The 12875-nt window shown below is 38.4% G+C and overlaps 1 protein-coding gene across 4 annotated transcripts in view; it reads right to left on the bottom strand.

Moving 5' to 3' along the window:
* LOC126477588 (helicase domino) overlaps window positions 1-12875 on the bottom strand; it is a 423343-nt gene that overhangs the window by 128421 nt on the left and 282047 nt on the right. For all 4 annotated transcript variants that reach the window (XM_050103628.1, XM_050103631.1, XM_050103630.1 and 1 more), the window contains 2 exons: window positions 6740-6984; window positions 6478-6614 (listed from right to left, as the gene is read on the bottom strand). In XM_050103628.1, coding sequence (XP_049959585.1) covers window positions 6478-6614; window positions 6740-6984 — 382 coding nt within the window. The remainder of the gene's footprint in view (window positions 1-6477; window positions 6615-6739; window positions 6985-12875) is intronic.

Raw genomic sequence — 12875 nt, 5'->3', positions numbered from 1 at the left:
ATCTATCAGGCTGTTGCTGTTTTATTTCATGTGGTTGTCATTTCATTTTGGATTATTTTTAAATAAAACCACAGCATATTTCTAATAAAATGTTTCAGCATTGCATCATGTCATAGGCATTAAACTACAGGAAAAGTAACCAAGAATTAATGGACCACACGTAGCATATGTACATCTGTGAGACCTCAATAGCGAAATGGAAATACTAAGTACTTGTTCACAAACAAAAATGGGAAAAAACTGGAAGTTAACAGATATTTATTATGAGAAACATGAAGCATAGCATGTGTATCATGGGGAAAAGGGGGAAAAACTGCTGTAGATAAAATTATACACACATGTATACATAATGGAGTCAAAAGGAAATATCAATTTCAGAAAGTAAAAATTGACAAGAAGAGACAGAAAAGAATTCAGTAAATAACACAAACAATCCAAACAGAGTTGTGATAAAAAGTAAAAATTCAAGGAACAGACAGAAATAAGAAGGGAGGGGAAGGGGGAATGAGGGATAGAGAGGGGGGAGGGGGAGTAAGGGAGTTAGAGAGGAGGAAAAAGGGAGAAGGGGGGAGGGTGGAGAGAGAGAGAGAGAGAGAGAGAGAGAGAGAGAGGGAGAGAGAGAGAGAGAGTCATAGTGACACACACAAGGGAAAAACAGGATTGGACAATCAAGTCATAGAAAAGTTCTGGTTATGAGACAAAGATGAGGTAGTGATAGAAGAGATGAGATTGAACTGCTCTAATTATTGTTGCATTTTGAGGTGCTGATGATAAACACACACACACACACACACACACACACACACACACACACACACACACACACACAGAAGTCATGGGATGTAGTTTTGATGAAGAATCACCTGGTTTTGGACAAGTATCACAAAGTAAAAACAACAGAATCTAATTAACGCTCTAATAAACACAAAACGAGAAATTGGTTCCTCTGTCTTACCAATGAAGGGCTACTCTGAAAGCTTCAGAAAATTGTGTCAAATTTTAATTTTCTGAAAACTTTGATCTCCACTCAAAGCACGCTCCTTCAGTTTGTATACACTGATGAACTGTCGCTTCATTCGGTAAAAGTTTTTCTGTCACAAAATGTGCTGCTCTCTTGTGAATCTTTTACATATCCTCAATTTATATTACATAGTAAGACTCTCAGACCCATGATTAATACCTTAAATTAGTTTCAGGAGCTGTTAGCTACCTACTTCACAAACAAATTATGTTTCCTCTGGAATCTGCTTTCTCCACTACTTCCTAGTGTTCATTACTCCCTAAACCACTCCGGAAAAATACACTCACATTTTAATGTTTTACAGTTTATTCAGATTCAGTGGAAGATTGTACCAATGCAGCTGAATAATCCAATATGTTACTTTTGTCTGCGTCGAGGGTCGGCTGTCACTAGTCTCTGAGAGCTTTTTGTATTTTACTACAATTATGTACACACATCATTATCTGAAAACAGCCTCATGATGTTGGCATTATTATTCAGCAGTTGTTTATATATGTCAGTAACTGTAACAGCCTTACAGACTTCCTTGGTGGAAAGCCAAAGCTACTTTTACATTTGATAATTTCTTCTTGTTGAGAAGTAGGAAGTTCTCAATCCAATCAGAAAATTGATCAAATATTCAGTAAATTAACCTTTTCTTTTCTAAAAGGTCTCAGCACATGAGCATAAAACAAATTTCATTATGTGATAGCAGACCAGTGTTATCTGCAACCCTTTCATCTCGTCATACACGACCGAGTTGTTTTGCTAATAGTGAGCATTTTTTTACAAGCACAATAAGTCACTTTATATCTGATTAACATATAACAATTTTCTTTCTTAACGTACCTTTATTCTTCTACTGTAGGTAGCTCACTATTGATAAAATTTTTGCTGTAACATCTCCCACTGTCACCTCCCTCCTTCATTTCAAATTTTCTACACTTTTTGCCCTTATTTTTCTCATGTCCCACTCCAACTCCGAAAGAAGCTTAGGATGAGGAATTACAGTAGTGGGGAGTGCATCAAATGGTAGTGTGCATGTGATTTTCAGTGTACATCATGGTGTGGTCTGTAGAATGTTGGTGGCCTCTAATATAGGAACAATGTGTACATTTCACATTCACTTTGGGGGGGGGTAAGAGTTCCTGGTAACAAAATAATTTACTGTTGGTTATCAAACTTTACACAAATAGTTTCTACATTGAAACTGATATCCTGTCTGATCTCACACAACAACGGCGTTGTAAGAAAATTGTGGCAGTTGTTATGCTTTTAATTCACAAATCCTCAAGACATTCTAAACAATTATCAAATGGAAATGAGAGTGTAAAAGTCTCTTCTGAAATCTGCGAATGTATTTCTACAAAATAGTGATGATTGTACAAAGAAATGAAGACAAATGATTTTGAAAATTTATGTCAAGACCTCTTTAATGTCTGCATAACAGATTTTACTGGCATAGGGCATAGCGCACAGTAAACAAATAGAACTTCCAATATTGGTCTCAGGGTAACCTTTAGGAATGAGCAGCTCATGGGCTCAAAGTGAGTGTGGTGTGCATTTTTAACTTTGGTGTGGTGGATCCATACTTCTTTCAGGACAACGGTATTACAGTAAACAGTAATCATTACTGGCAATGTTACAGAACTTTTTACAGCCACAGTTGGTTAAAATCCTCAATTATTATGATGATAATGCACGGTTTCATTGTACAAAATTCCCGCCTCACGAACAATATTCCCTATCTCTGATGGTCTTAACAAAGTGATAAAAGAAGAAGCTGTTGGTATTGCACCTCAAATGATTGTCAAGTTCATGAATAATACTGAGAAGCGCAACAACATTCAAGATTGCTACTCAAGTTCCTTTTTGCTCAAAATAAGCTACAGTAATATGGCAACCTGTGTACTTTTATACATATATTTATTTTCCCTGAATTGCAAAGTGTCTTCTGTCACTCCCTGTAATAGAAACCACATACATACAGGGTGATTCAAAAAGAATACCACAACTTTAAAAATGTGTATTTAATGAAAGAAACACAATATAACCTTCTGTTATACATAATTACAAAGAGTATTTAAAAAGGTTTTTTCTCACTCAAAAACAAGTTCAGAGATGTTCAATATGGCCCCCTCCAGACACTCGAGCAATATCAACCCGATACTCCAACTTGTTCCACACTCTCTGTAGCATATCAGGCGTAACAGTTTGGATAGCTGCTGTTATTTCTCGTTTCAAATCATCAATGGTGGCTGGGAGAGGTGGCCGAAACGCCATATCCTTAACATACCCCCATAAGAAAAAATCGCAGGGGGTAAGATCAGGGCTTCTTGGAGGCCAGTGATGAAGTGCTCTGTCACGGGCTGCCTGACGGCCGATCCATCGCCTCAGGTAGTTGACGTTTCATAACTAACCTTTTTTGTAGGACTCTCCATACAGTTGATTGTGGAATTTGCAGCTCTCTGCTAGCTCTGCGAGTCGATTTTCCTGGGCTGCGAACAAATGCTTGCTGGATGCGTGCTACATTTTCATCACTCGTTCTCGGCCGTCCAGAACTTTTCCCTTTGCACAAACACCCATTCTCTGTAAACTGTTTATACCAACGTTTAATACACCACCTATCAGGAGGTTTAACACCATACTTCGTTCAAAATGCACGCTGAACAACTGTCGTCGATTCACTTCTGCCGTACTCAATAACACAAAAAGCTTTCTGTTGAGCGGTCGCCATCTTAGCATCAACTGACGCTGACGCCTAGTCAACAGCGCCTCAAGCAAACAAATGTACAACTAAATGAAACTTTATAGCTCCCTTAATTCGCCGACAGATAGTGCTTAGCTCTGCCTTTTATCGTTGCAGAGTTTTAAATTCCTAAAGTTGTGGTATTCTTTTTGAATCACCCTGTACTTTGAGGCCAGTACCAATTCAAGCATAGGGATGACAGAGGGAACTAAAGTGATGTAAATAATGAAGTGGTCACAGTAAACATGTTACTTTACAGTATATATTCTATAACAGTGTAATCTACCTTACTGATGTACACATTTGTAACTGTCTTGGAGCACTTTCAGAGATTTTACAGGATGTTCATCCAAATATAAATTGCTGAGTCGCAACAGTGATAACACTGAAGTGTGAGATCACTGAAGTTAAGCACTGTCGGGCTGCATCAGCACCTGCATGGGTGACCGTCCTGTCTGGGGAGCGCTTTTGGCAAGTGGGGTGCCAAGTCCTTGTGAGGCAAACTGAGGAGCTGTTTGATCGAGAAGTAGTGAGTCTCATAAACTGAGATACGGACAGGAGAGTGGTGTGATGACCACACACCCCTCCATAACTGCATCCAGTGACACCTATGGGCTGAGGATGACATAGCGGCTGGTCGGTACCCTTGGGCCTTCATGGCCTGTTTGGGCAGAGTTTAGTTTTTTAGAGTCTCAAAAGTAAGGATCGATTGGTTAAAATTATGACTTCCTGCGGCGATCAGCTAGCATGTAAGCAGTAGCAGGCACAAATCACGTGTGTGTGGGTAGCAACAGTTCATATGTTTATTGCTTTTTTCTTGCATGACACTGATTTACAATGACTGCAAAAACAAACAATGCATATGGTTTCTCAGTGAGAAAAAGTATAACACAGTTGAATTATATTGTGAACTGTGTGAAAATTTTGGGTCTTCTGAAATGAGTGAAGGAAAAAAAAAAAAAAAAAAAAAAATCTGCAGAATCGATGCATTTCAGGAAGACACACAAATGTCGGTAATGAGGAGAAAAGGAACAAGCAGAAGAAAAGTCCCAAAATTATGACAATTCCTCCCAAAATACAATGAATGGTGTCTGCATTTGGAATTTTGAAAAACGTATCAGGGATGGAAAGTAATTTATTTTCTCATAATATCACTGGTAAGCATTTCTCTTACAGTGTTATGGAATCTACAAGGCCCACCTGAAAATAAAAGGTTAATATCAAAATACCTTCACTAGCTTTCAAAGTAATAACCATTAGTGACACCACATGCCCAACATCAGTTGTAAAGCTGTTAGAAACTGTTAGGAAACACTTCTTGTGATATCACTCAAAGCACCTCAGTCATGTGCAACATCTGCAAAGAATAAGCCTTTCAACACTCATTTAAGGAGGGGCAACAAACAGATGCCAAATCAGAAGAATAAGGAGGGTGCTGTAGAACAGTCACTTTGCATCATGCGAGAAAGTTGTCACTTTGCATCATGCAAGAAAGTTGAACCTACAGATATTGTTGATATCCAACAACATACGAGCTCAGTGTTTCACATAGTTCTGCAAGAAGTGATTAGTGACAGTTTCCAACACCTTTACAACCTATATAGAAGTGCGTTGTAGACAACAGTAATTACTTTGAAGGCCAGTAAATATATTTTTTATGCATTTATTTTCTGAGACCATTCACCAAACTTTTCAGATGCACTTTGCATACAACTGTTCATTAAGTAGTGTCATTCAAACTCATCAAATATAAATAAGACCAAATGAACATCTGTCTGAGAAAGAATAGGAATTGTTTTGTGAGACTGACAAGATAGTGCTTGATTGATTTAAATTTTTTGGAGCTATGGAAGATTTAAAGTAGGTAAACTACAATGAGATTAATTAAAAGAAAATTATGTTTAAAAATAGAAAGAGTCAAATACATTCTGGTTAAAATTCATATTATGTCCCCACAGTCCAAGCATTTATGGTCTCATAACCTTATACATCTGTGTATCTCTGATTATTCCTCTTCAAGAAGTTCCAACTTCAGGGTGGCTACTCGAACTTGAGGGGGGTGGGGACTCCCTGAGAATTCCAGGTGTGAGGAGGAAGATGGTATCAATAAGCTCCTGATAAATTAATGGTGAGTAGGGAATGACTTTTCTTTCCTCTCGGCTGAGCTATATACTAGCTATAAGCAGCAGTTTAACTACAGTTTTTAAACATCAATAATTTATATAGAGAATAATATTCACATAATTAACACACTTTGAGATATTAAGTATTTTAAAATTTGTGGTGGTGGTGGTGGTGGGGAGGGGGGGGGGGGGGGGGAAGAAAGGGAAATTTCAATGCTAGCTTAAAAATGCAGAATTCCCTGAGACTTGATGAAATTCCTGAAATCCCCTGAGAGTTTGCTGATTTTTCCAGGTACAATGTAACTTCCTGATCGACTGGTTCTTCCTTTTTCACCACTTATCTACAATCCCCTCCCCCCTCCCATCCCCTCCTCCCCACACCACATGCACCCTCCCTCATCACTGCAGCTCATAATAATTCAGAGACTGATTATTTGCTCTGAATATATTATTCCTTCCTCTATATTCAAGCTGACATAACTGCAATTCGTGCATGTGTTAAGTATGGTCACTTTTCCTCTATACTTGTAATAACTGCTGGTTGGTATTTTGCCCTTTTCATTTACACTTCATCTATAATTTCAATAAGAATATACACGACTTACCTATTTCGGCACTGCTTTGGAGACCGATATGTACAAGAAACATTGTTTACAATATCTGATACCATATCCCAATTTGGTGTATGTGCTGGTGAAAGTACCATCAAGTTCAACGGTAATTGCAAGAAGCTCTGAACAGCCTGAAATAACAGATTAATGTAGTTATGCACATTAGGGACATGTTTTGCAGCTGTAATTTACACAGTACTAATAATTTCATTAAAGTTACAATTTAAGAAATGGATAAGATGGAAGTAGAATAAACCTGTAAAAGAGCCCATTCCTCATGAATATGCCATTCTGGCACATGCTCTGGTTCAGCTATTTGCTTCACAGTAGCTGCTGGCTTGAGGCTGGAAATGGATAACATGGGGCGTACTGTGCCACCACGATACTTCTGTAATTTCATGTCTCTTCGCATTTTCAGAAGAGCAGGAGAAGGTCGATCAAACAGAGAACGTGGTGCGTACACGGAATCTTCTCTGTGCCGCATTTTATGCGGCCGCCGAGCTGTAAAATAAAAGTTTACACAGGCATGATGACTTGTGTCAGTTTCCCACTAGAGAGAATTTAATAGTGAAGAACGGAATTACCACTCTGCTCCAGAGCTCCACAGTAATGAAACTTTATCACTGGTTAAACCACACGACAGTTTGGTATCTGAAACCTAAGATTTGATTTTCATGGGCAACAATACTCACTCAGCTGTAACAGCACAATTCATTTTCTACTTCACAGTCTACATCTGCCCAGTACTCCTCTCCTAATTTTCCAATTTACACAAAGATTATTGTGTTATGCTTTGCTGTAATAGCTTACTGGGAGAATGGTTATGGAGGTGAATGGATTAGCTGTTTCAGAATGAATCTAATTATGCAAAGGAGTGTGTGTTTAAAAAAAAAACTCATTGAAATACAGGGATGGCAAAGATTATTTAAATTCATAGAAACAATAATTTAACTGACTGTACATACTCGTGGTGTAGTGGCTAGCATTGCTGCCTCTGGATCATGGGGTCCCGGGTTCAATTCTCGGCCAGATTGGGGATTCTTTTTCTGCCCGAGTATTGGGCATTTGTGTTGTCCTCATCATTTCATCATCACTTGTGACAGTGGCTAGACTGGATTTTGAATAAATTGGACTGTGTATAAACAGGGAATCTGTACGGACACTGAAGACCGTGCATTGCAGTTAAGTGCCCCACAAACAAATCATCATCGTCATCATCATCATCATCATCATCATCATCATCATCATCACCACCACCACCTTTCATACTGATGAGCTAACACTAAAAATAACAACATTTTGTGAATTCTAATTCCAACCTGCTTAATAACTGTGAGAAGACAAAATCACATTAATGTCTTCCATTCCCAGGGAAGATTAGCCTACAAAATCGCATCAATGTTAAGATCACTGGAGATATCACAAAAGTCTGGATTACAAAGGATGATAAAGAAATTGGCCACAGTATAGTTTTGAGAACCCTTCTGGTATTCAAAGACAGTTCCATTTTTGACTTTCGCTGTCATACAATCAATGTCACGTACACCACACGACCAGCGGCTTCAGCGATGCACCAGTTTCAAGTGGTACCCCTGTCATCGTAATTTTACGCTGTCATCTTCTGTGGGTGTATACAAATGTGCATCTGTCATTTGAGTGTGTAACCACTGTTATTACAGACTTGTCCGAGAAAAACGTTGCATATTCGTCACCAACTTAACCCTTTCGTGGGCTGTGGGGGATATACTTCCCACTAAATATTTTTCTTTACGGCGTTTAAGGGAATATGTGTTACAGTATGCTCCTGGCAGCTAGTGGCAGTAGGCTGCACTGGCTGTAGTTTCTGTTTGTTATGAAATATAGCCTTCAGTACTGTGGGAAGTCTATACCCCACCAAACAAGATTGTTTTAATGGTTATTGGGAAGCATGGTTACCATCAAAGTAGTTTCTGGAAGGGGCTTATTAAGTATACTTACCACAAAGTTAATCTGTCTTTTGTGGTATTTGGGACGCATACTTACCACCAACTTAGGGGTATCCCAAAGCTTTTGGGAATATGTCTTACCACCTCTGTCTATGCCTGACATCTTGTGGTAGTACACTGCACCAGGTGTATGAAAACTGCTTCAACAATAATGAATAATAGTGTAATCAATAATAGTGTAAATGGTTCATGCACTATGGGCATTGAGGTTTCTAGTGATGGTACCACAAATGCAGAAGAAGAGCCATCGGCAGTAGACGAATGGTAAGATAACACAACTGTTTTTAACTTGCTTGACGTTGATACACAACAAGAATCAACTATCAACCACTCACTGACAAAACACAGCACTGACATGCCAGAGCATGTACCCCAATACTTTTATACCTCAAGTAAACAAATTCAAAACATAAATTGGTAAAGCCCTACTTCTACTGGATAATGCGCCAAGTTACCCCTCAGCAGAACTAAGACAGAAAATAGAATGTTTACAGTAAATTTTTGGTCTCCTAACGTGACACCTTTGCTACCATCAATGGATCAAAGCATTACTGAAACATTTAAATGACTTTATAGAAAAGAACTTTTATTTATATTGTTATCTGCTGATGACGTAGAATCCATTTTGTCATTTTTCAAGCAAATTAATTTAAAAGAGTATTGTTACATGGTTATACAGGGTGTTACAAAAAGGTACGGCCAAACATTCAGGAAACATTCCTCACACACAAATAAGGAAAAGATGTTATGTGGACATGTGTCCGGAAATGATTAATTTCCATGTTAGAGCTCATTTTAGTTTCGTCAGTATGTACTGTACTTCCTCGATTCTGATGATCAAATTGTAAATTTACACAATCAACATGTGTGGGCTGACAAGAATCCGCACACAATTGTGCAATCACATCATCGACACAGATTTTCTGTGAACGTTTGGGTAGGCATTGTTGGTGATGTCTTGATTGGACCCCATGTTCTTCCACCTATGCTCAATGGAGCACGTTATCATGATTTCATACGGGATACTCTACCTGTGCTGCTAGAACATGTGCCTTTACAAGTATGACACAACATGTGGTTCGTGCACGATGGAGCTCCTGCACATTTCAGTTGAAGTGTTCGTACGCTTCTCAACAACAGATTCAGTGACCGATGGATTGGAGAGGCGGACCAATTCCATGGCCTCCACGCTCTCCTGACCTCAACCCTCTTGACTTTCATTTATGGGGGCATTTGAAAGCTCTTGTCTATGCAACCCCGGTACCAAATGTGGCGACTCTTCGTGCTCGTATTGTGGACGGCTGTGATACAATACGCCATTCTCCAGAGCTGCATCAGCGCATCAGGGATTCCATGCGACGGAGGGTGGATGCATGTATCCTCGCTAACGGAGGACATTTTGAACATTTCCTGAAAAAAGTCTTTGAAGTCACGCTGGTACGTTCTGTTGCTGTGTGTTTCCATTCCACGATTAATGTGATTTGAAGAGAAGCAATAAAATGGGCTCTAACATGGAAAGTAAGCATTTCCGGACACATGTCCACATAACATATTTTCTTTCTTTGTGTGTGGTAATGTTTCCTGAAAGTTTGGCCATACCTTTTCGTAACACCCTGTAGATGAATGGGATTTGGCTGAAAGAAAAACTTTGAACAAAACTTAGAACAGAATACTGTAACAGGAGCATGAAAATTCAATAACCAATATGTATGATTCAGTTTTAGAGGATATAAATGACAAACATAGAAATATGCCAGGAATCTGATGCCGATGATATGAAAGAGTGGCTCACTTGTGAGAGTAATGATCAAGTTGTTTTAGATCATGTCAGATAATGATATTGTTGAAAATATATTGCATGTGAATTAACAGCAGGAAATGCATGCAGATGAAAAAGAAGCAAATATAGATGCAGAAAATGATGCAGGACCATATCATGCGGAAGCATTTCAAGTCCTGGAAACAGCTTCAAATGGTCGAAAAACGAACAGTGTGTGACACCGTCACTTTACTGAAATTAAAATGAATTCGTGATGCAGCAGCAATAAAAAGAGAAAAAACTATCTACATCAAGTGACAATTATCAATTATTTTAAAGAAAATAAAATTACAGCAACTGTGCTATGTGAGTTTTGTTAAGTATTTCACGATTACAATTATAGTTTTTTAGTAATTTTAAGAAAATATGAACATACATATGAAAATGTGTCTAATCTCTTAATAAACACTAATTTTTTATTTTAATAAGTTTAATTTGTTAACCCCAGAACGATAACCATATGACAATATAACCAAAACATAACCATATGTGGATGACATAGGTTAACTTTGTGGACTTGATAATATGAAAATCGCTTTTCATTAAACATTCAGTTATCCGGATGTTCAATTATCCACGTGACTTACAATTACAATGCGTCTGGTTAGTCTTGTTACCTATGTACCAGAAAGAAAGAAAGAGTAATGGATGTAGTCATGGAAATGGAAATATAAATGCATGCTAAAAGAGAGTGGGATAATACATTCAACAAACAGACAGAATTACTTAACATAAGGGATTTATAGAATATCAACCAAGGAATTCATGATACAGAATGGTATAAGTGTAGCAAATAACTGCCCGGAAAGTCTACAATTAAGTGTGTGTTTTTATATGACACTAACAGCTTTGTCACACTTGTGAAAGTTTTAAATTTGAGTGCTGAAAAAGCTCATGTAGAGCAATTTACTGCATGATATATTATGGGTTCTTGTTTTTACATGTAAGTAAGTATAACAGTAATGTTATTTTGAATTGTTGACAAGTTGGGATATTGTTCTTGTGCAAGTCTACAATAGCACTAGTCATATTTTAAATGACAGAAACACATCTGTATTCACTCACACAATGAGACAGTCCAAAATTACAATATTAGGAGTAGTATGTGAAAACAGTACGTTACTGAAGTCAGACAGTCACATGATATACAGGGTGGTAAGCAACAGTCTGAAACACATGTAAGGGTATTACAGGGTAGGTTGCACTGAGATATAATTGTTCAGGGTAGGTTGCGCTGAGATATAATTGTTAAGAAAAAAATTCGGTTTCTTGTGTCGTTTCTGAGTTAATTAGTATAAAAGTTAGCCATTCAGGATGTCGTGCACGCAAATTCAAGTGGCTGGCCAGATACAATTCGTGTCGGTTATACTCAGAGCATAGATAATAGTGGCTAAGACAGCTTAACCTTTGGCTTGGGTTCAGTCCCCAATACTGCCCCGTATCCCATTTTTGTATCACTCTCTTGTTCGGTTTTAGGAAACCAAAGTATACATTTGGGCACATTTACATTGATAAACTGCAATCCATCTTACAGTGTGTGGTGGAGGGTATCCTGTACAACTACTATTCATTTACTTTCCTGCTCGACTTGCTAACAGACTGAGGGAAATATGAGTGACTGTATGCCTCTGAATGAGCCCTAACTTCTCATATTTTATCTTCGTGGTCCTTATGTGCAATATATGTTCATCTCGTGGTCGTGCGGTAGCGTTCTCGCTTCCCACGCCCGGGTTCGATTCCCGACGGGGTCAGGGATTTTCTCTGCCTCGTGATGGCTGGGTGTTGTGTGATGTCCTTAGGTTAGTTAGGTTTAAGTAGTTCTAAGTTCTAGGGGACTGATGACCATAGATGTTAAGTCCCATAGTGCTCAGAGCCATTTGAACCATTTTTTTGTTCATGACAAGAGAATCATTCTGCCAGTTCTCTAAATTTTCTCATTAGTGTTTCTCAAAAAGAATGGTCTTCCCTCCAGGGATTCACATTTGTGTTCCCGAAGTATCTCCGAAACACTTTCGTGTTGTTTGAACCTACCAGCTTCAAACCTATCAGCCCACCTCTGAATTGCTTTGATGTTTTCCTTTAATCGGACCTGATATGGATCCCCAGTCCTTGAGCAGTACTCAAGAATAGGTTGCACTAGTGATCTGCATGGGGTCTCCTTTATGATGAAACACACTTTCCTAGAATTCTCCCAATTAACTGAAGTCAATCATTCAACTTTCCCACCACAATCCTCATATACTCATTCCATTTCATATTGCTTTGCAGTGTTATGCCCAAATATTTAAATGATGTGACTATGTCAAGCAGAACAATACTAACACTGCATCCAAACATTGCGGGTTTGTCTTTCCAACTCATCCACATTAGCTTACATTTTTCTACACTTAGAGCTAGCTGCCTTTCATCACACCAACAAGAAATTTTGTCTAAGTCATCTTGTATTCTCCTACAGTCACTCAACTTCAACACCTAACAGTACACTGCAGTATCATAAGCAAACAACCGCAAATTGCTGCCCGCCTGTCTGTCAAATCATTTATGTATACTGAGAATAACAGTGATCCTATCACACTTCGCTGGGGCTC

The sequence above is a fragment of the Schistocerca serialis genome, chromosome 1 (assembly GCF_023864345.2).
Source record: "Schistocerca serialis cubense isolate TAMUIC-IGC-003099 chromosome 1, iqSchSeri2.2, whole genome shotgun sequence".
Lineage (NCBI taxonomy): Eukaryota > Metazoa > Arthropoda > Insecta > Orthoptera > Acrididae > Schistocerca > Schistocerca serialis.
The sequence above is the reverse complement of the archived record's forward strand: the minus strand, read 5'-3'. Positions and strand labels throughout refer to the sequence as shown.